The sequence below is a fragment of the Hyla sarda genome, chromosome 3 (genome assembly GCF_029499605.1).
Source record: "Hyla sarda isolate aHylSar1 chromosome 3, aHylSar1.hap1, whole genome shotgun sequence".
Lineage (NCBI taxonomy): Eukaryota > Metazoa > Chordata > Amphibia > Anura > Hylidae > Hyla > Hyla sarda.
In genome coordinates, this window is record NC_079191.1 from 102,526,554 (window position 1) to 102,551,665 (window position 25,112).

At 43.3% G+C, this 25,112-nt stretch overlaps 1 protein-coding gene across 2 annotated transcripts in view; it reads left to right on the forward strand.

The window, feature by feature from the left end:
• TRPC1 (transient receptor potential cation channel subfamily C member 1) overlaps positions 1-25,112 on the forward strand; it is a 126,571-nt gene that overhangs the window by 24,547 nt on the left and 76,912 nt on the right. The window contains exons 3-7 of one of the 2 annotated variants that reach the window (XM_056564801.1): positions 478-552; positions 795-896; positions 7,779-7,981; positions 9,051-9,182; positions 15,816-16,011. In XM_056564801.1, the coding sequence (XP_056420776.1) occupies positions 478-552; positions 795-896; positions 7,779-7,981; positions 9,051-9,182; positions 15,816-16,011 (708 nt within the window). The remainder of the gene's footprint in view (positions 1-477; positions 553-794; positions 897-7,778; positions 7,982-9,050; positions 9,183-15,815; positions 16,012-25,112) is intronic. The other variant, XM_056564802.1, reaches the window with a different exon arrangement.

Genomic DNA, 25,112 nt, shown 5'->3' on the forward strand with positions numbered 1-25,112 from the left:
CATTTAAAAGGGCTAAGGAAGAAGTAAAAAAAAAAAAAAACACACTCACCTGCCCCCAGTTCCACTTTGGTGCCATTACACTGGCACCCATCCTCACTTCCTGCTCTGTTATCGACAAATAGGAAATTACTCTGACTGTAGTAGTGACCCGCCTCTTCCATTCATTGGCTAAGTGGACAATTCTTATGTGTCGAGAGTAAGGAAGGAACTGAAAGTGATTAGTTGTACCATCAGTTTCCATCTAACCACTATTTGCCTGTAAAATAGACCTAATAAGCTAAATATGTGTCAGAATAAGTTGCAAAAATGTATATAAATATTTTACTAGTTTTGCTTAGTGTTAATCACGTTTTATAATCATACATTGTGTACATCAGTTTGATGTTATGTTCCCATATTTATCCCTTCCATTTCTCATTGTGTCTTCCTCTCTTTGTTCATCTTTCACCCACTGTTCTCTTGTCATGCCGTCTCAAGTGTCGCCATATATGGGGTAGCAGGTGGTCTCCTATTCTGAGCCCTGATGATGTCAGGGAAGTAGAGGGATCTTTGGTAAGTCTTGGATGGGTGTTGTTTTTTTACATTTTTGTACCCCAGATGTTTTTTTTATTTTTTTTATAGGGGACCTAGTCATGCTTTTTGCTACCTAATATCCCTTTTACCCAATATATAATTTGGTTTGAACAAGTTTCTTTAGCGCACGTATTCAGAAAGCACAAGTACTGGCACTGAATTAGATATAATGTATGGTTTTGGTTCACATGTATGTAAACATCTAAATCTGTTATTTGTAGTCCACAGATGCATTGCTGGTGGCAATAGACTCTGAAGTGGTTGGGGCAGTAGATATTCTACTGAATCATCGTCCAAAATGGTCTTCGAGGCCCACAATTGTGGTAGGTGACAACCATTTAATTAATCAGATATATATGATTCACATGAATGTCTCCCTGTCTTTTAACAAAACTTTTGACGTCACTCGAACATGTCAAAGCTTTTTTGTGGATGGGTCTAGGGATGAGCGAATCGAATCCGAATTCATTACGAATTTCAGGAAAATTTGATTCGTAACAAATGCGAATATCACCGTGATTCGATCGTGCAAATCGCTTCATTAAACTCCATTTAGTGTGGTCCAGGCTCCAGGGGCCGGGCATCTAAAATGGCAGATCCACATGTGAGGACATGGGGCAAGGAATCCTGGGAAGGCGGGAACAAGGGTCTGCGGGATGACCCTGAATCAAAGGCAGTATGCAGCCTATCAGCAGCCAGTCACCCCTATATAATTGGCAGCCATCTTGCAGCCAGTCACATCAGCGTTCTATTACAGAGAGAGAGAGGGACAGACAGCAGTGTGTGTTGCACAGAAAAGCATTTTTACAGCAGTGATTCACCTCCCATTCACATCAGCGTTCTATTGCAGAGAGAGACAGAGAGCAGTGTGTTGCACAGAAAAGCATTTTTACAGCAGTGATTCACCTCCCAGTCACATCAGCGTTCTATTGCAGAGAGAGAGGGACAGAGAGCAGTTTGTTGCACAGAAAAGCTTTTTTACAGCTGCGATTCACCTCAAGCCCAAATCCAACCAAGAAGGACTGATAGGGAAGGGAGTGAGATTGAGAGACAAAGTGCAATTTTGGGTGTAGTACACAGTGACTGTGTGCTGCAGCACTGGTGTGTACAAGACCTGAAAAGCTAATAGTAGCTAGCCAGTTAGGGTGAGCAGAGCACTAAAAGCATATTGTCCTCTATTAAGTGTAACCTGTGCATACATCTAAGTGGTGTACCATTTTGTTCCTGTTAAAGTCTTAAGGGCCTAGATACTGTGAAAAGCCAGCCAAAAGAACACACCTGCTGGTGTTGTAGACAAATACTTTTTTAAGCGCACTGGAGCGCATTGTCCTCCCTTCCTAAGTGCATACCCCATACGTACATCTAAGTGGTGTACCATTTTGTTCCTGTTAAAGTCTTAAAGGCTTAGATACTGTGAAAGGACAGCAAAAAGTACACACCTGCTGGTGTTGTAGACAAATACTGTTGTATACGTAGTGGAGCGTATTGTACTCCCCAGGACATGCACAGAGGAGTGGCAGAGGCCTAAATTCATCAGGCAGAGGTCACAGAAGACTAGGGGTGAGTGGAGTCTCAGAAAGAGGCCTGAGCTCCCGGTATCAGCTAGCGGTCGTGCCTCGATCAGCAACCCATCTGCCGTCGTCGATTGGTTAACACCGTCATCCACTTCATCACAAGTGACATCTGACACCCCCAGTAAACAGTCGGTGGTTTCCTCAGGCACAACCCTCAGTTGGCATGGCCCAGGAGCAGTCCCTGTCCTCCCATTGCCTCTGTCCTATGCTGTTCCCTCCCCCATAGAAGTATCTTATTTTGTGGGTTCAGCTCCACTATTTAGTGAGGTCAGTCAGCAGCTACTGCCCAGCCAAGAAGGGTAGGAGACATCCGCTGCTCCCTCCGCTAGGCAGGCAAGTAGTGATGAGGAGAGTGGCGTGGGAGTTAGTGTTGTAAGCATTCAGGTTCCTGAAGCAGACACTGTTGAGGAACCTGAGGAAGACATCAGTGATGTACAGACACAACTTGATGATGATGAAGCTGATTGCACTTGGGAGCCGGGTGCAGAAGGGGCTTCATCATCATCTGGAGAAGAGAGTTGCAGTTTGCCCATGAGGCAGAAGCTGAGCCAGCAAGGTGGTAGCATGGTTGGCAGTCAGCATGGTGGTAGATGTGGAAAGTCTGGAGCCAAACGTTCCCGGGGTAGACCACCTTTTTCATCAAGCATCCGGAGGATGTTAACCTGGCCCCATGCAAGATGTGTCGGCAGAAGGTGAAACATGACCAGGGTCCCAATGTTGCTACCACGGCCCTGCTTCAAAATATGCAGCGTCACCATAAAGTGGCCTAGGAGAACCATGGCTCCGAAGTGGTGGGCAAGCCTGCTGCATCACCCAGTGGCACAATGCTCCCTGTTTCAGCCCGCCAAGGCTGCACCACAAGGCTGCACCACCTCAGCCGAAGGGAGCTGCGTGTAATACCCATCTTCTGTCGCTCCAGATGCTCCTGATCCTCCTACTTTGAGTCAGTCATTCCGCCAGCAATCCATCTGCGAAGCCATGTCCAAGAGGCAACAGTATGCGCCCACTCATCCAACGGCGTAGAAGCTGAATTTGCTCCTGTCCAAGTTGCTGGTGCTGCAGTCCCTCCCTTTTCAAATGGTGGACTCTGCACCTTTCAGAGAACTGATGGCTTGTGCCGAGCCGAGGTGGAGAGTCCCAAGCCGTCATTTCTTTGCAAAGAAGGCAGTACCAGTTCTGCACAATTTTGTGGAACAGAAGGTGGGCCAGTCCTTGAGCCTATCGGCGTGTACCAAAGTGCATGGCATCGTCGACGTGTGGAGCTGTAACTACGGTCAGGGACAATACACATGTGGAGCTGTAACTATGGTCAGGGACAATACATGTCCTTTATGGCCCACTGGGTAAATGTGGTTCCTGCACAGCCTCAACAGCAACTTGGACAGGTCACGCCGCTTCCGCCTCCACGCCCTCAGGCCGTTGGTCCTGTGACAGTGTGCGACTCCGCCTCCTCATCCTCCACCGTGTCGTAAGCCTCCACTGCACAGACAAGTCTCAGTGCCCCTCCAGCATACCATGTGTTCAGGGCACGGCGGTGTCACACTGTTCCTCACACAGGGGAGGAACTGCTAAAAGTAATTCATCAAGAAATCGAATCATGGCTTACTCTAAGAAAACTGGAAATGGGAAAAATGGTGACCGACAACGGGAAGAATATCTTGTCTGCGCTGTGATAAGGAAGCCTGAGACATGCGCCCTGCATGGCACATGTGTTCAATCTGGTTGTCAAGCGGTTCCTGAAGGGTTCCCCCCAACTGCAAGACATCCTAACAATGGGAAGGAAACTTTGCATGTACTTCAGATACTTATACACCGCTAAGTACACCCTCCTTGAGCTGCAGTGTCAGAACGGTATCCCCCAACATAGTCTGATTTTCCGATGTTTCCACATGTTGGAAATTCACACTCCATATGTTGGACAGACTATACAAACAGAGAAAAGCCACCACCAATTTCTTGATGATCCAAGCGGATAGGGTGACTCCCCTGTGTAACTTCAATGTCAACCAGTGGAAGCTCAAACGTGACACCTGCCATTTTCTCAGGCCCTTTGAGGAAGCCACATTATTAATCAGTCACCAGGATTACGGGATGAACGACTTCAATCCACTGCTTCATTTACTACAACACGTGTTGGAAACGATGGCTGGTCAAGGCACTGGAGATGTGGCGCATACATCTCACGGCCACATGAGCCCTGTGGAGGACGAACTGTAGGAGGAGGGGCACAGTGGAGCACAGTTTAGGTTTCGCAAGATGGGCAGTTTTTCTAGTCATCTGACAGGAGAGGAGGAGCAGAAGCAGCTAGAGGAACTAGAGGGTTATCAGGAAGGCGAGACTTTGTGAAACCCAGACACATCGTGAAAGTATGCAGTGGAGATGGAGGCAGGGAGTCCCTCCGAGTCACTTGCACAAATGGCACGATGCATGCTCACTTGCTTGCGTAGTGACCGCTGAATTGTCACCATTTGGCAGTGGGATTACTTCTGGTTCTACACCTTATTGGACCCTCGCTACCGACACAAAATGGGGGGCCTTTTTTACACCCACTGAGAGGGAGGACAAACTAACCTACTACAGAGACATCCTATGTTGTCAGTTGGCCGATGCCTATCTGCGCCATTGTCCATCCTCTCGCAGGTCTGACATGACCATGCCAACACACCTTGAAGATCTGCTGGATTTCTGGGCAGACTGACCTTTGTGAAGATGAATCAGGCATGGATTAGCCAGGATTTCCACCCACCAATGCCTGATGCATCAGAGTAGATTGACCATGGTGCCACACCAACACTTCACAAATATGGATAGTGCAAAACATATTTAAGGTGCTATACGTCTGTATAGAAACAAGCCAACGGCACAAGAAAGCCACACCTGCGGGGGACCAGGTGTGTCGGCAAGATTGGAGTTGCCAACGAATCGTTTCGCAGTGAAACTGCTTGATCACACTGCGTGATCAAGCAGTTTCACTGCAAAACGATTCGTTGCACTCAGCCAGCTCCACGGAGCTGATGTCTGCTTCCCTCCCTTTCCTCCAACCTGCTTTGACTGTATAGCACTTCATATTTACAAATAAACCCGGATTTGAAAACCTCCATGCTATGTCTTGGGATGAGTGCAACGTTACTTTTTCTATTACCTGTATATTTAAGTTGCTTCTCCCCAGTTACAGACATTCCTTGGCAATAGACCACAAGTAAATACTGAGGATATGCATTCGCTAAAACGTAACTTTTCTTAGGATAAAATATATGTACCCCAAAATGTTTTGAAATCAAACAAAAGGAAAGGTGTGCAAATTTTTTGAAATCAAACAAAAGGAAAGGTGTGCAAAAAAAAGGTGTGCAAAAAATACCAACAAGTATTGATGTAATGCAAAGACATCTAAAAGGTGGAAGGGAACAACGTATGGTCCATTGTAACCGGTGGGGGTAAAAACTTCCCCTGTAAGCCCCTACTCTCGCATTATTAATTCCCTTCTTGGCAAGTGTTACTCACCCTAAAAAGGGCGGCCCGACACAGGACCCTCTCCCTATTTCCATCTACAAACACTGCCATTTCACTTGCCAAGAAAGGAATTAATAATGCAAGAGTAGGGCCGTACAGGGGAAGTTTTTACCCCCACCGGTTACAATGAACCATACGTTGTACCCTTCCCCCTTTTAGAGGTCTTTGCATCACATCCATACTTCGTGGTGTAGGTGGCACATGTTTTTTTTTTGCACACCTTTCCTTTTGTTTAACTTAAAAAAAAAAATTGGGTACATATATTTTATCCTAAGAATATTATTAAAGGTTAAGATTTATGTAATGCATATGCTCAATGCTTACTTGTGCTCACTAACACTTTTTCAAAAGAGACCGTTTTCTTCTGCCTACCTGCCTCAGCTACTATTCTGATCCTGCCACCCTCCTGATGCCACACATCTGATGCCAAGTTCTCCTTTTTTCACCCACCTTCATCACCTGGTACTGGTATTGCCACCCACCGCCCCACTATGTCATCGATTCACTTTCAGGACTCCTGATGCTGCTGATGCCACCTCCAGGCTGTCTCATACTGCCACCATATGTTCTCCTCATGCCGCTGCCACCTCCAGGCTGTCTCATTCTGCAACTATATGGTCTCTTCATGCTTCCGCCAACTCCAGGCTGTGTCATTTAGCCACCATATGGTCTCCTCATGCTTCCGCCAACTCCAGGCTGTGTCATTTAGTCCCTATATGGTATCCTCATGCTGCCGCCACCTCCAGGCTGTGTCACTGTACCGCCATGTGGTCTCTCCATGCTGCGGGCACATTAAATAAAACTTTTTAGGTTCATCTATTTGAAATCTTCCATTTACATTTAAAAAAATATCTTATGGTCTTGTCAGGCTGTTGCCAGCTCCAGGCTAGGTCATTCAGCCACTATATGATCTCACCATGCTGCCGCCACCTCCACGCTGTGTCATTCAGCCACTATATGGTCTTCTTATACTGATGCCACCTCAAGGCTCTGTCATTGTGCCACTCTGCGACAGTGATTCTAATAGTGACACCTCTAATCTGCCTGTCATACTGAATAACATTATTATTTCACTAACCCAGCACACACCCTATGCGTGTTACAGCAAGGCAAAGTGTTCTACACCCCTATTTAGGCTCTCTGTAGGCCAGAAATAGCCTATTTTAATACAGATTTTTTCGGAAAATGTGGCTAATTGGCCAAATCGAATTTTTCAAAAATTCGCTCATCTCTAATGGGGTCCAGACCCCCCACTGATTGTTACAACAAGCTGGGAGAGGCATGTAGCTCCGGCTTGCTATGATCTCCATCCAATTGCATGAGTTGGCTCCATAGGCTTATAATGGAGACCATCTCCTGCGGCTTGAACAAACCAGACAGTGCCTTGTATTTGTTGCTCCAATGAATGATCTGGATCCGTATGGAAATGCCAGATTTGCTGGTCATGTTTTCTATTTTTGCATTTGTCTGCTTACCTGCCCAATGTGCCAATTGTCTGTTATACAAGATATTGTTATTGATATATATTGTTATATTGTATATTATTTGCACTGTTACTTGTTTATTACCAAAAAATTATAACTTGAGAATTTACATAAAAGTTTTGTTAACAGACAGCAACAATTTATTAAATATTTTATCAGTGAACTTTAGTTCTCCATTGAAATATTTGATTCTCTCTTGATGTGGATCGGGGACGCTGACGGTCTGTCTGTGCTCAGGTGTAAGTAAGTTGAGGTGGGAGCTGGTAATCTTGCTGTTCATTTGGATCATGACAAAAAAGTCTAGAAAAGCTTCATGTAAGCTGGAGATTTGTATAATATTATACTGGATATGTGCTATAAATGTACAGTATATTAAGTCAACAATGCATGAATTATTTGCATGGCCCTTCCCAGTAAAATGAAAAAAACAAAAAAAAACTTGTTCTTTTTAACTGCAATAAAAGTAAAGATGTCCTGGTATCTTTGGTTTTATGGCATAATTGCTTGTTTTATTGTAACAATCCACTTAAAAATATAAAAATAGACAGGTAAGTATGCTGTATTATTCAGGATACATCCTTTTCCCAACAGAATATATCGAATTTTATGTTTTTGTAACATCTGCTTCCTATTTCAGAAACTCATGGAGCATATACAGAACCCAGAGTATTCCACAACCATGGATGTGGCTCCTGTTATTTTAGCTGCTCATAGAAATAACTATGAGATCCTGACAATGCTCTTAAAACAAGATGTCTCGCTTCCAAAACCTCATGCTGTAGGCTGTGAGTGTACCCTATGTACAGCCAAGAATAAGAAGGACAGTCTCAGACACTCCAGGTTAGATGATAAATCAGCAATAAATCTCTGATACCCACAGATTTATGTTAACTGAACCACATGTAGCATTAAATCCTGACAGACTCCTTCATCACTGTCAAATTACCGTATTTTTCGCCGTATAAGACGCACTTTTTCTTCCCCAAAACTGGGGGGGGGGGAAGTTGGTGCGTCTTATACAGCGCATACACACCTATCGCGGCGGTCCCTGCGCCCATCAACGGCCGGGACCCGAGGCTAATACAGGATATCACCGATTGCGGTGATGCCCTGTATTAACCCTTCAGACGCGGCGATCAAAGCTGACCGCCGCGTCTGAAGCGAAAATAACACTAACCCGGCTGTTCAGTCGGGCTGTTACAGGACACCGGGAGGGACCTTACCTGCCTCCTCAGTGTCTGCTCCGTGCCGGGATCCCCTGCATGGCCGGCGCTCTCCTTCGACGTCATCACGTCGTTGCGCACGCCGTCCTGTCATCCAATAGGAGTGGCGTGCGTAGCGACGTGATGATGGCGACGTGATGACGGCGACGGAGAGCGTGGATCCCAGGGAAGAAGACGTCCGGAGCGTCTATACCAGTGGTCTTCAACCTGCGGACTGGGCATGCTGGGAGTTGTAGTTTTGCAACATCTGGAGGTCCGCAGGTTGAAGATCACTGATGGGTGCAGACTCTTTTTTTCTAGATTTTGCACCTTTAAAATAGGGTGCGTCTTATATGTCTGTGCGTCCTATAGGGTGAAAAATACGGTATGCTTTTCTCTGTAAAACTTCTCACAGTTGCAAGGAGGAAATGTCCAAGGAGTGTGGTCCCTGGCACAACTTTTTTCTCCGCCTCAGCTTGATAGACAGGTATACACAAAGCCAGGAGGGGCCTATTAAAACCATGTTCTTCTATAAAACACTCCAGAATCACTACATTTCAGAGTAAAACACAGTTGTAAGAGATAAGTGAGCATGTAAGGATTTGATGCTGCCCGTGGTTATAGTCAGTTGACAGACTCCCTTTCATGGTCCAGTCATCAATTACATGTTGTACACCTGTAGTATACTGTAACTTTGTGTATTGCAGATTTCGGCTTGATATTTACCGATGTTTGGCCAGTCCAGCTCTAATCATGTTAACTGAAGAAGATCCTATTTTACGGGCATTCGAGCTCAGTGCAGATTTGAAAGAACTGAGTCTTGTGGAAGTAGAATTTAGGTAAGTTTTAAAAGTTTTCTATGCATTATGCAGAATCAGTGACTGCCTACTATTTGTGTCTCTCTCTAGTAGACACAAACTGTGAATTTGCTGCTAGTCTGGGGCATCGATATGGATATGGGAAAGTGGTTGTCTGTGCACACACTATATAAAAACTGACATATTTTTTGCAACAGTACAAATACACGATGCAAAAAATACATCCATAGCATCACAAGGTTGATTCTTAGTCCTTATATACATTTTTTAATGGTTTTTCCATTTTTTTTGTTTAAAATGTAATGTCCCTGTGGTCCATTACCCTAGTTACCTGTGCTCTCGGCAAGCCAATCCTGAGTCTACCTGGGAGCTGAGATACATATGTGAGGCAGTGTCTCCATCCAATGGATCATCCAGAGAATGAATAGGGGGTCCCTATTCATGGAACATGGGAACATCTTTGAAAGAAAAATAAAACTGACAAAAAGCTAACTTGAAACTAACTTTGTATTCCATAAAGGAAAACATATATAACATAAAAAAATGGTAAGGTATAGTATGGTATAAAAATCTGACAAATACAATTAGTATATAGGTTTCACTCATCCACAGTAAGGGTAGGTTCACACCACAATTTGCTATACAGTTTTTGGACATGTATGCACCATATTGTATACGGTTGCCTCCGTTTTTCACACCACACGGTTTTTTACTTTTTTTTTTCTGGACAGAAAACTGTGGCCTACCACGGTTTTTGGTCCAGGTGAAAAACCGTATTGACCCGTATATGTTTTTTTTTAACATGGGAGTAAATGGGAACCGTACAGACCTTTTTGTGCATACGGTTCCATCCAGTTTTTACCATACGGTTTTTGACTTTGCACAGTTTTTTTTCTTGGAATTTCAATCAAACAAGTGAAACTTTATTCATAATGGAGTGATGCAACTGGACATCAGTTTTCAAACTGTATACGGTTTTCAACCGTATACAGATAAAACTTTATACACACGTTTTGATACAGTTTAGTCAGGTTTTGAGGAATCCGTTTTTTTTTAAATCAAAAACCTGATAAAAAAAACTGTATTGCAAAAACGTGGTGTGCACCTACCCTAATACCTGTGGCACACTCTAATCTTTTCCCTAGTGGGTACCTTCAGTTGGTGCAAATTGAATAGATGGGGCCCATACAAAGTCCTTCTCCACAGTGTTATTTGGAGTAGGCTGAACTATCAGAATGCCAATAATACAGAGATCAATATCTTTTATCTTGGAAAGGTAAAGAAGGGTTTCAGGCTTACCCTTCCACAGGCTATAAGTCAGGTCTGTCCAGCTTTAAGTTTCTTTACACTTCTAACAGAGGGCTTTTCTGTAACCAGCTCTGGATCTTGTTCCACTTGCTAGCAGATTCCTCTCTTGGGGACCAGATCCTGACAGGCCATTTCCTCTGTGTTCTCTCTCTCTGCTGAACTGCAATTCCAAGATGGCAAACAGAACATGTCCAGACTCCCCCTTCCCCAGCTCAAATCACTGCTCAGTTAATGTGCTTGGGCAGTGTACCATCTACTGGTCACTTTGTGTAATTGCATGGCAATATCCTGGGGTTTACATTTGTATAGTAAAAACTTCAGCATCTTTGTCATATTATGTGTGCTTCCCTCACAGTGTCTGGTATTTTGGCTTGGACAGTTTCACGCGAGTGTAATTCTGTCACATTTGTTTCTGTATTAGCCTGATAGACTGACAGCAAGATAGATCACAATGCATCAGTGTGAAACTAATCTTAAAATAAAAACTACCTGTAAAGGTTTTGTATTTTTTTGGTGTGAACTTCTTTATGAGACTTAAAATCCTGTACATTCTTTAGGAAGTTCTGACAGTCTCAGTGTTGTCTATACTACCTAAGGCTTAGTTTTGGTTACCATTGGCATCTACTTTATCACGGATAGCTTTTACTAGTATTCAGTAACAGGGTGTATGGGGTATTATAAATGTTGGGACATTAAAGGGAACAGCTTATGTAATGCTTGTTCTAGAGAGATTCCTGCAAGGAGGCACTAAAGGGGTACATGGATAGTTGAGGTAAAATGGCATACTTTTGTCCAACCTTTATTATCTCTGTAACATGAGATCACAGTGTTTTATCTGTATCTTATAACACACTTTCTTAGCCTTTAGATGTCACATCACTTGGTTTATTATCACTGTTCTGTGTCATCACTGTGTTAATTATGCCAAAAATGTGACATCACTGTGTTTATTATTTCTATACTGTGACATCACTGTGTTTATTATTCCTATACTGTGACACCACTGTGTTTATTATTCCTGTACTGTGACATCACTGTGTGTATAATCACTATCCTGTGACCTCACTGTATTTATTATCACTTTTCTGTAACCTCACTGTATATTTTATACATTGATATATTTATTATCCCTACACTACAGTACTCATACTGTAACATTACTGTGTGTATTATCATTGTACTGTGACATCACTGTATATATTACCCCAGCACTGTGACATCCCTGTTTATTATCCATGTACTGTGACATCACTATTGTTACGCCGAGCGCTCCGGGTCCCCGTTCCTCCCCGGAGCGCTCGCCTCATCTTCGTTGTTGCAGCGCCCCGGTCAGATCCACTGACCGGGTGCGCTGCGGTCCCGCCTTCAGCCGGGGTGCGATTCGCGATGCGGATAGCGCCCGCTCGCGATGCGCACCCCGGTCCCCGTACCTGACTCGCTCTCCCTCGGTCCTGTCCCGGCGCGCGCGGCTCCGCTCCCTAGGGCGCGCGCGCGCCGGGTCTCTGCGATTTAAAGGGCCAGTGCACCAATGATGGTGCCTGGCCCAATCTTCCCAATTAGCTTAATTAGTTTCCACCTGTGCACTCCCTACTTATACCTCACTTCCCCTGCACTCCCTGGCCGGATCTTGTTGCACTTGTGCCTAGTGAAAGCATTCCTTGTCTGTTCCTAGTCCGTGTTCCTGACCTCCTGCCGTTGCCCCTGACTACGATCCTTGCCGCCTGCCCCCGACCTTCTGCTACGTCCGACCTTGCTTCTGCCTACTCCATTGTACCGCGCCTATCTTCAGCATCTTCAGCAGCCAGAGAGGTGAGCCGTTGCTAGTGGATACGACCTGGTCACTACCGCCGCAGCAAGACCATCCCGCTTTGCGGCGGGCTCTGGTGAAAACCTGTAGTGGCTTAGAACCGGTCCACTAGCGCGGTCCACGCCATCCCTCTCTGGCACAGGGGATCCACTACCTGCCAGCCGGCATCGTGACAGTAGATCCGGCCATGGATCCCGCTGAGGTTCCCCTGCCAGTTGTCTCTGATATCGCCCGACAGATCGCCCATCTAACCCACCAGCTGTCGGAAGTGTCCACCATTTTGCACCAACATCCCCTGCCAGTTGCCTCTGATATCGCCCGACAGGTCGCCCTTCTAACCCACCAGCTGTCGGAAGTGCGCCAACATTCGCAACTTCTTCAGCAATCATCTCCTCCGCCAGCTCCTGCACCTCCTCCGCAGCGAGTGGCCACTCCTAGCCTCTGCCTGTCCTTGCCGGACAAATTTGATGGGGACTCTAAGTATTGCCGTGGCTTTCTTTCGCAATGTTCCCAGCACTTGGAGATGATGTCGGACCAGTTTCCTACTGAAAGGTCTAAGGTGGCTTTCGTGTTCTGCCTTCTGTCTGGAAAAGCCCTGTCATGGGCCGCACCGCTCTGGGACCGCAATGACCCCGTCACTGCCTCTGTACACTCCTTCTTCTCGGAAATTCGAAGTGTCTTTGAGGAACCTGCCCGAGCTTCTTCAGCCGAGATTGCCCTGCTGAACCTGGCCCAGGGTGTTTCTTCCGTTGGCGAGTACGCCATTCAGTTCCGTGCTCTTGCTTACGAGTTGTCCTGGAATAGTGAGGTTCTCTGCGCGACCTTTAAAAAAGGCCTATCCAGCAACATTAAAGATGTTCTGGCCGCACGAGAGACTCCTGCTGACCTACATGAACTCATTCATCTAGCCACTCGCATTGACATGCGTTCTTCCGGATGGCGTCTGGAGCTCCGCCTGGATATGGACTTTGTTCGCACGAGGCGTTTTTTCTCCCCGGCTCCTCTCTCCTCTGGTCCTCTGCAATCTGTTCCTGTGCTTCCCGCCGCGGAGGCTATGCAAGTTGACCGGTCTTGCTTGACACCTCAAGAGAGGACACGACGCCGCATGGAGAATCTTTGCCTGTACTATGCCGGTACCGAACACTTCCTGAAGGATTGTCCTATCCGTCCTCCCTGCCTGGAAAGACGCACGCTGACTCCGCACAAAGGTGACACAGTTCTTGATGTCAACTCTGCTTCTCCACGCCTTACTGTGCCTGTGCGGATATCTGCCTCTACCTTCTCCTTTTCTACTATGCTCTTCTTGGATTCCGGATCTGCAGGAAAATTTTTTTTGGCCTCTCTCATCAACAGGTTCTACGTTCCTGTGACCAGTCTCGCCAGACCCCTCTACATCTATTGTTTTTTCAATAAAAGATTGGACTTTGTCGTACATTTCCACACAGAACCCCTCCTAATTTGCATTGGACCTAATCTCGGAAAAATTGAGTTTTTTTTCTTCAGGTTCTTTGGCCCCAAGAAGAGGGGGAGACCCAAGGGGGGGGGTACTGTTACGCCGAGCGCTCCGGGTCCCCGTTCCTCCCCGGAGCGCTCGCCTCATCTTCGTTGTTGCAGCGCCCCGGTCAGATCCACTGACCGGGTGCGCTGCGGTCCCGCCTTCAGCCGGGGTGCGATTCGCGATGCGGATAGCGCCCGCTCGCGATGCGCACCCCGGTCCCCGTACCTGACTCGCTCTCCCTCGGTCCTGTCCCGGCGCGCGCGGCTCCGCTCCCTAGGGCGCGCGCGCGCCGGGTCTCTGCGATTTAAAGGGCCAGTGCACCAATGATGGTGCCTGGCCCAATCTTCCCAATTAGCTTAATTAGTTTCCACCTGTGCACTCCCTACTTATACCTCACTTCCCCTGCACTCCCTGGCCGGATCTTGTTGCACTTGTGCCTAGTGAAAGCATTCCTTGTCTGTTCCTAGTCCGTGTTCCTGACCTCCTGCCGTTGCCCCTGACTACGATCCTTGCCGCCTGCCCCCGACCTTCTGCTACGTCCGACCTTGCTTCTGCCTACTCCATTGTACCGCGCCTATCTTCAGCATCTTCAGCAGCCAGAGAGGTGAGCCGTTGCTAGTGGATACGACCTGGTCACTACCGCCGCAGCAAGACCATCCCGCTTTGCGGCGGGCTCTGGTGAAAACCTGTAGTGGCTTAGAACCGGTCCACTAGCGCGGTCCACGCCATCCCTCTCTGGCACAGGGGATCCACTACCTGCCAGCCGGCATCGTGACAACTATGTTTATTACCCTTAATTTTCATTTTACTGTGTTTATTATTCCAGTGGTGGCATGTGCATTAGCTATATTATATGCCAATGCTGTAAATATTATTTCTGTGCAGTGACATTACTGGGGTGTACATACATGAGGTGCAGAGCATGCAGTTGTTACTTAGGTCTTGGTGGCTAAAGTCACCCAACAATTCCATAAGAAGTAGAGAAAACATTAAAAAAGAACAGATCGCTTCATCGGGTAGTACGTTTTAGCTCAGCTCAGAATGAAAATAATACTGAAACAGGGTGCTCACCTGATAGGGTTGTGGAGAAGCCAAGATGTAGATCAATTCCACTCCGTGGAGAAGCCAAGATGTCAGGATATGCTGCTTTGGAGTCAGAACTGACCTGACACACAACTTAGGGTATGTTCACACTACGTAATTTCCACGGAATTCCATGAGCGGAAAGCCGCTAACGGAATTACGTGCTGTGAACATAAACATCAGTGTGAATGGGTTTCCGCGAGACCCGTTCACACTGCGGAATTTCAGCAGCGGACAATTCCGCCGCTGAAATTTTTCTGCGCAAAGAAAGAACATGTTCATTGTTTGCGTGGAAGTCAGCGAACACTGCATAGCCGTCAATGGTGACAGCGCAGTGCTGCGCGGACCTACCGCCGAAGTATTGTGGCGGCGGCCGCCAGAATGGAATCTTTGCTCGCGGAATTCTGCGAGTGGAGATTCCGTTCATAATCCGTAGTCTGAACATACCCTTAGAAGTCCTGTAACCTGAGGAAGGAGCCGAAAGAGCTCCAAAAGCACTTGTCAATTGGACAATACATTTCTATCTGATATATTTTGACATTGGACCATATTGGATTTTTGCACGAATTGGAGCTTATTTTCTATTTGACTGTTTCTGCAATTCCATAAGAAGATATGCCCCTGTTTGCACTCTACCTATAAGAAAAACCTTTCTTCTCCTGTAATAATAGCTCCTGAGCTCTGGCAGTTCTATATTATCATAGAAGCACCAGGCCTCATAAGATCCAGAATTTTCTTTCAGTTAACTACTTCAGTTCTAGAGATGGATTCTGCTTTGTTACTACAAGGCGATATAATAACACAGACACTAAAGCAGTTTTTAGACAAATTATTGAAATGTTTTACTTAAAGACATGCTAAAAAGGGTCTTAGTACGTATCTTCAAGTATATTTGGGTACTTGGTTTAACTAACTCTACATTCCACTTTCTTTTAACATAAACCTCTGAATTCTTCAGGAATGACTATGAAGAGCTCGCTCAGAAGTGTAAGACCTTTGCAAAGGACTTGTTGGCTCAAGCCAGGAATTCTAGAGAGCTGGAAGTGATCTTGAACCATCAGTCCAGTGATGAACCATTGGACAAGAGAGGACTTCTGGAAGAGCGAATGAATCTTAGCCGCTTAAAGCTGGCAATCAAGTACAACCAAAAAGAGGTAAATATATATTCTATAATGAGAAAAAAAACTCCAAAATGCACAGCAATAGCAATATATTCCCCAATCTGCCCAAGCAGATGCTTTTATCACGTGCATCATAATATGTCAATGGGCTTCAGAGAGTTCTTTAGACATTTGCTGGGCTGGAATATGTTGCTATTCGTTTGTGTCTAGTAAAGGGCAGCCTGCACTAATCTCCAAAATATAAACCATACATTAAATATTCTTTCACAATAGAGGTCTGGGAATTATATGCTCCTTGGCCTGGATGCTACTCTATGTTCTATCTTTTCTTAATCTGTCCTTACAATTTGTATATGCTAAGACTCAAACGTATGTGTTTATGAAAGGTCTTTCTCTGACTTAAAGGGTTATTCCACTTCTCAGCATTTGGAACAAACTGTTATGAACACTGGAGCCGATGCCAGTAGCTCGTGATGTCATAGCCCCGCCCCCTCATGACGTCACGCTCCGTCCCCTCAATGCAAGTCTATGGGAGGGGGCGTGATGACTGTCATGCCCCCTCCCATAGACTTGCATTGACGGGGCAGGACGTGAAGTAATGAGGGGCGGGGCTATGACATCACGAGCTCCCAGTGCCGACTCCAGCGTTGGGAACAGTTTGTTCCAAACGCTGAGCAGCAGAATACCCCTTTAAAACCTCAATAGTATTTTTCCTCATAAGTATAACGTACCAAATGATATATACAGATATTTATATATATATATATATATATATATATATATATATATATATATATATATATGCCAGTACATTATAGGTAAAAAGTAAAAGTCACTGGTTTGGTGTTGTAAAGTGTAAAAAAAAAGAAAAAAGATTTTTTTCTGGTGAAGTCTTTAGACAAAAAAAAATAGTGATTCCAAGAAACAGATTTTTATAAGATTTTTAAAACTTTATAATAATAAATATAATGTCCCTTTGTACCAACCTCTGTTTGCAGCATATCTGGTAGTTCTCATCACTACAGTGCAATGCCTCTGCTCATATCTTACTGGGATCTCTGTAGGAATGCAGAGAGGTCACCTTGGGAAACCCACCCAAGCAAAATGAGATTAAAACAATTTGAAAAGTATTCTCATTTTAAGACATTTATGGTTTATCCACAGATAGATGTTCGAGGCCATTCCCGGGCTTCTTATAGTGTATTTTGAGGGTATTGGTATAGTATGCTGCCCGAAAGACTCAAGGTACCTTCCTAACAAATTATGAGTGCTGCAAACAATGGTAAATATCCGCATGAATTTCAGGCATAAACTTCAACAACGTCACCACTCCAAAGGGATTCTATCGAGGCTGAAAGGAACATCAGAGATAGAAGATAGAATTAATCTTGGACACGGTTTATTCAGAACAACGCATTTCAACACCAGGACTGACGTCTTCTTCAGGTTCATAAAAAAAAGCACTAAAAATTGACAAATATATAGTGTGAGCACTCACGTGTTGTGACCCTCCTCCCACTCCGACCAAACCGGAATTGGAAACAGCTTAGACACGAGGTAAGCAGGAAAGGGACAGTCACATCAGTGGGTGTTACATGGAATCCACAGAGCCTGACAAAACAAAAACTTTACAGACACTATATGTAATATATATAACATATAATTCAAAACACAGTGGTATATATGTAAAAGTAAATGTGGATAAGATAGAGGCTCTCGATGGATAATCCACAGCATATACACATATACATAGAGGAATATAGAGAATTATAAACAATTCTGAAGGATGAATTACAGAATCTAAAAAATTTTTATATAAAAAAAATATAATAATAATAACAATAAATAAAAAAAAATATATAAATATATGTATTATATTAGCAACCAATAATAATCAATACTTTTATATATCAGACCATATTCTCTAAGTTTTCACTTAAACCATCCGAGCTCAAAGATTTCAATTTAAATATCCAATACGATTCTTTATTAATTACCGTATTTTTCGCCGTATAAGACGCACTTTTTCTTCCCCAAAACTGGGGGGAAAAAGTCGGTGCGTCTTATACGGTGAATACCGCCCTATCACTGCGGTCCCTGCGGCCATCAACGGCCGGTACCCGCGGCTAATACAGGACATCACCGATCGCGGTGATGCCCTGTATTAACCCTTCAGACGCAGCGATGAAAGCTGACCGCCGCGTCTGAAGGGAAAGTGACACTAACCCGGCTGTTCAGACGGGCTGTTCGGGACCGCCGCGATTTCACCGCGGCGGTCCCGAACAGCCCGACTGAATAGCTGGGTTAGTGGTTACAGGACACCGGGGGGGGGGGACCTTACCTGCCTCCTCGGTGTCTTCTCCGTTCAGGGATCCCCTGTATGGCCGGCGCTCTCCTTCCTCGTCATCACGTCGTCGCGTACGTGCGTCGGCGTGCGTAACGACGTGATGGCGGCGACGGAGAGTGAGGATACCCGGCCGGCAGCAGAGACGTTCCAGAGCGACGGGGACACGGCGACAGCGATGGAGCGACATCCAGGGCAGCGGTGATGGGTCCGGAGTGGCGTGGACACGTGAGTATTACCATCTCCTCCAGTGGTCTTCAATCTGCGGACCTCCAGATGTTGCAAAACTACAACTCCCAGCATGCCCGGACAGCCAACGGCTGTCCGGGCATGCTGGGAGTTGTAGTTTTGCAACATCTGGAGGTCCGCAGGTTGAAGACCACTATTGGGTTCAAAATCTTTATTTTTTTTAGATTTTGCCCCTAAAAATTGGGTGCGTCTTATACGCCGGTGCGTCTTATAGGACGAAAAATACGGTAGTTGTCGGAATCGATCTCTTTTATCAGGGAGAATGGTGTCTATAATGATAAGCTTCAATAAATCAGGATTTTTCTCATGCACCCGTGCAAAGTGGGGTGATATACTATGAAGTAAAAAGCCCCTACGGATATTAAATCGATGAGTGTTCATGTCTGAACAGTGCGGCCCACATACTGCAACTGACATGGACATTCAAGTAAATATATGACATAGCTTGAATTACAATTGTAAGAATCTTTAATCTCAAATTTTTCTTTGGTGATATTAGATGTAAAACCAATACACCCGCTCTGTATAATATTACAGCACAGGCATCTGGGTCTGTTGCACTTATTCATTCCTGGTTTTAAAGGGGTACTCCAGTGGAAAACTTTTTTATTTTTTATTTTTTTATCAACTGTTGCCAGAAAGTTAAACAGATTTGTAAATTCCTTCTATTCAAAAAAATCTTAATCCTTCCAGTACTTATTAGCTGATTAATAAGAAATCGTATTGGAAATTCTTTTCTTTTTGGAACACAGTGCTCTCTATTGACATCACGAGCACAGTGCTCTCTGCTGACATCTCTGTCCATTTTAAGAACTGTCCAGAGTAGGAGAAATTCCTCATAGTAAACATATGCTGCGCTGGACAGTTCCTAAAATGGATGTCAGCAGAGAGCAATGTGGTCATGTGGTCATGTCAGCAGAGAGCTCTGTGTTCCAAAAAGAAAATAATTTCCTCTGTAGTGTTCAGCAGCTAATAAGTACTGGAAGAATTAAGATTTTTTAATAGAAGTAATTTACAAATCTGTTTAAGTTTCTGTCACCAGTTGATTAAAAAAAAAAAAAAAAAAAAGTTTTCCACTGGAGTACCCCTTTAATCCTTAAGAACTCTATAATATGCTGCTTTTTAAAGGTAATACGGGGATTAGTGGGTAACTGGTCTTTTAGAATTAGATCGCTCTTGAGAATTGGCCCATGTTTGGTATTTGAAGCACAATTGTTTGTAGTGAGAAAATTATGTTTAATTAAATTATTACTAAAATCATCATTTGGTTTCTTTTTAGAACTAACCAATTTATTTTGTTTAAGCCACCGTGTCCTTTTATATGCATCAGATAGGACTTCGCTAGGAAATCCCTTCTCTCTAAATCTCCTCTGAAGGATATATGATTGATGCTCAAAATCTGAGTGGTCCATGCAATTCTTGCGAATCCTAAGATATTGTCCATACAGGACATTTCGAAGCCATTTAGGATAATGGCAGCTACGGTAATAAACAAAACTATTGACATCAACAGATTTAAAAAATGTTCTGGTGTTATGTCACCAGTTGTTGTTTTAATTAGTTCCAGATTCAAGAATTGTACGGATGACTTAGAATAATGAGGGGTAAAACTTAACTCCCAGCTATCTCCATTAAGGAACGTAACAAATTCACAGGCCTGTTGTAGAGTTCCTGTCCATAATATAAAAAGATCATCTATGTAGCACCTATAATAAAAAATATACTCAAAAATGGGGAAGAAAGCTGTGCGATGTATGGGACTCTAACCCCTTAACCCCTTAAGGACCGGAGGTTTTTCCGTTTTTGCATTTTCGTTTTTTGCTCCTTGCCTTTAAAAAATCATAACTCTTTCAAATTTACACCTAAAAATCCATATGATGGCTTATTTTTTGTGCCACCAATTCTACTTTGTAATGACGTCAGTCATTTTGCCCAAAAATCTATGGTGAAGCGGGAAAAAAAATCATTGTGCGACAAAATTTAAAAAAAAACGCTGTTTTGTAACTTTTGGGGGCTTCCGTTTCTACGTAGTACATTTTTCGGTAAAAATGACACCTGATATGTATTCTGTAGGTCCATACGATTAAAATGATACCCTACTTATATAGGTTTGATTTTGTCGGACTTCTGGAAAAAATCATAACTACATGCAGGAAAATTAATACGTTTAAAATTGTCATCTTCTGACCCCTATAACTTTTTTATTTTTCCGTGTATGGGGCGGTATGAGGGCTCATTTTTTGCGCCGTGATCTGAAGTTTTTAACGGTACCATTTTTGCATTGATAGGACTTATTGATCGCTTTTTATTCATTTTTTCATGATATAAAAAGTGACCAAAAATGCACTATTTTGGACTTTGGAATTTTTTTGCGCGCACGCCATTGACCGTGCGGTTTAATTAACGATATATTTTTATAATTCGGACATTTCCGCACGCGGCGATACCATTTATGTTTATTTTTATTTTTATTTACACTGTGTTTTTTCTTTTATGGGAAAAGGGGGGTGATTCAAACTTTTAATAGGGAAGGGGTTAAATGATGTTTATTCACTTTTTTTTTGCACTTTTTTTTTGCAGTGTTATAGCTCCCATAGGGACCTATAACACTGCACACACTGATCTTTTACATTGATCACTGGTTTCTCATAAGAAACCAGTGATCGATGATTCTGCCGCATGACTGCTCATGCCTGGATCTCAGGCACTGAGCAGTCATTCGGCGATCGGACAGCGAGGAGGCAGGTAGGGGCCCTCCCGCTGTCCTGTCAGCTGTTCGGGATGCCGCGATTTCACCGCGGCTATCCCGAACAGCCCACTGAGCTAGCCGGCATGCTTTCGGTTTCACTTTAGACGCGGTGTTCAACTTTGAACGCCGCGTCTAAAGGGTTAATAGCGCGCGGCACAGCGATCAATGCCGCGCGCTATTAGCCACGGGTCCCGGCCGTTGTTAGAGGCCGGGCCCGACCCGCTATGACGCGGGGCCACGCCGTGGCCCCGCGTTATAGATCGGGAGTGGACACATGACGTTCCAGTACGTCATGTGTCCTTAAGGGGTTAAGGACCACGGGTTATTCCGTTTTTGCACTTTCGTTTTTTCCTCCTCACCTTTTAAAAATCATAACCCTTTCAATTTTGCACCTAAAAATCCATATTATGGCTTTTGCGCCACCAATTTTACTTTGCAGGGACATCAGTCATTTTACCCAAAAATATACGGCAAAACAGAAAAAAAAAATCATTGTGCGACGAAATTGAAGAAAACATGCCATTTTGTAACTTTTGGGGGCTTCCGTTTCTACGCAGTACATTTTTCGGTAAAAATGACACCTTATCTTTATTTTGTCGGTCCATACGGTTAATATGATATCCTACTTATATAGGTTGGATTTTGTCGTACTTCTGGAAAAAATCATAACTACATGCAGAAAAATTTATACGTTTAAAATTGTCATCTTCTGACCCCTATAACTTTTTTATTTTTCTGCATATGGGGCGGTATGAGGGCTCATTTTTGCGCCGTGATCTGAAGTTTTTAGCGGTACAATTTTTGTATTAATCGGACTTTTTGATCGCTTTTTATTCATTTTTTCATGATATAAAAAGCGACCAAAAATACGTTATTTTGGACTTTGGAATTTTTTTTGCGTACGCCATTGACCGTACGGTTTAATTAATGATATATTTTTATAGTTTGGACATTTACGCATGCGGCGATACCACATATGTTTATATTTATTTTTATTTACATGGCGTTTTTTTTTTAATAAGAAAAGGGGTGTGATTTGAACTTTTATTAAGGAAAGGGTTAAATCACATTTATTAACTTTTTTTTTGTTTTTCTTTTGCAGTGTTATAGCTCCCATAGGGACCTATAACACTGCACACACTGATTGTCAGCACTGTTCACCGCAAAGCCATAGCTTTGCAATGATCAGCGTTATCGGCGGTCGATTGCTCAATCAAATTAGATCACTTCTTTCATTTTTAAAGATGCCTGTGAAAAATGAAAGAAGCCATCTGATTGGTTTCTATGGGCAACTGCACCACTCTTCCTCTACACAGGTTTTGATAAATCTTCCCCATTGTGATTTAAAATAAATTTAATACCCTCCAAAAGAAAATTACTTTGGTTGATACTAAAAGAGTCTTTGCCTGATAAGAAATGGGCAATAGCTTGTATGCCTAAAGTACTGTCAATATTAGAATAAAGTGCCGACACATCGAGTGTTAGAAACATATAATTCATAGGTAACTTTAAGATACTCAATTCCCTAATAAGTTGGGTGGAATCTTTAAATTATGTAAGAAGACTAAAAACAAAAGGTTGCAGGAATAAATCAATATAATATGACAAGTGACTAGTAATCGACCCGATCCACGATATAATTGGGTGACCGGGTGGATCAGTAGTACAGTTCCTTGGGGAGGTAATAAAATGTTGCCAATTGATGAACTTTAATACTAAGAAAACTTTTCTCTTTTTTGGTTTAAAACGTTTAAACAAAAAAGAGAAAAGTTTTCTTAGTATCAAATTTCATCAATTAGCAACATGATAATATTAGTAACAATGTAATTAAACATAATTTTCTCACTACATACAATTGTGCTTCAAATACCATCCGTAAAATCTTAACCAAACATTGGCCAATTCTCAAGAGCGATCCGACTCTAAAAGACCAGTTACCCAGTAATCCCCGTATTTCCGTTAAAAAGCCTATGTCTTTGCGTAACTATTTGGCACCGAGTAAACTAAAGGGGTACTCCGGTGAAAACCCTTTTTTTTTTTTTTTTTTTTTTTAATCAACTGGTGCCAGAAAGTTAAACAGATTTGTAAATTAAAAGCAGTGAAGGACTCACAAAAAAACTCATAAAAAAACAGCCGGGAATGAATAAGTGCAACAGACCCAGATGCCTGTGCTGTAATATTATACAGAGCGGGTGTATTGGTTTTACATCCAATTTCACCAAAGAAAAATTTCAGATTAAAGATTCTTACAATTGTAATTCAAGCTATGCCATATATTTACTTGAATGTCCATGTCAGTTGCAGTATGTGGGCCGCACTGTTTAGACATGAACACTCATCGATTTAATATCCATAGGGGCTTTTTACTTCATAGTATATAATGCCACTTTGCACAGGTACATGAGAAAAATCCTGATTTATTGAAGCTTATCATTATAGACACCATTCTCCCTGATAAAAGAGATCGATTCCAACAACTGATAAATAAGGAATTGTATTGGATATTTAAAAGGGTACTCCAGTGGAAAACTTTTTTTTTTAACTCCTTAAGGACTCAGCCCATTTTGGCCTTAAGGACTCAGACAATTTAATTTTTACGTTTTCATTTTTTCCTCCTCGCCTTCTAAAAATCATAACTCTTTTATATTTTCATCCACAGACTAGTATGAGGGCTTGTTTTTTGCGCGGCCAGTTTTCCTTTGTAATGATATCACTCATTATATCATAAAATGTATGGCGCAACCAAAAAACACTATTTTTGTGGGGAAATTAAAACGAAAAACGCAATTTTGCTAATTTCGGAAGGTTTTGTTTTCACGCCGTACAATTTATGGTAAAAATGACATGTGTTCTTTATTCTGAGGGTCAATACGATTAAAATGATACCCATTATTACATACTTTTATATTATTGTTGCGCTTAAAAAAAATCACAAACTTTTTAACCAAATTAGTACGTTTATAATCCCTTTATTTTGATGACCTCTAACTTTTTTATTTTTCCGTATAAGTGGTGGTATGGGGGCTCATTTTTTGCGCCATGATCTGTACTTTTTTTTGATACCACATTTGCATATAAAAAACTTTTAATACATTTTTTATAATTTTTTTTTAATAAAATAAAATGTATTAAAAAACGTAGGAATTTTGGACTTTTTTTATTTTTTTTCGTTCACGCCGTTCACCGTACGGGATCATTAACATTTTATTTTAATAGTTCGGACATTTACGCACGCGGCGATACCAAATATGTCTATAAAAAATGTTTTTTACGCTTTTTGGGGGTAAAATAGGAAAAAACGGACGTTTTACTTTTTTATTGGGGGAGGGGATTTTTCACTTTTTTTTACTTTTACTTTTACATTTTTTTACATTTTTTTTACACTTGAATAGTCCCCATAGGGGACTATTCATAGCAATACCATGATTGCTAATACTGATCTGTTCTATGTATAGGACAAAGAACAGATCGGTATTATCGGTCATCTCCTGCTCTGGTCTGCTAGATCACAGACCAGAGCAGGAGATGCCGGGAGCCGCACGGAGGAAGGTGAGGGGACCTCCGTGCGGCGTTATGAATGATCGGATCCCCGCAGCAGCGCTGCGGGCGATCCGATCGTTCATTTAAATCGCGAACTGCCGCAGATGCCGGGATCTGTATTGATCCCGGCACCTGAGGGGTTAATGGCGGACACCCGCGAGATCGCGGGCGTCGGCCATTGCCGGCGGGTCCCTGGCTGCGATCAGCAGCCGGGATCAGCCGCGCATGACACGGGCATCGCTCCGATGCCCG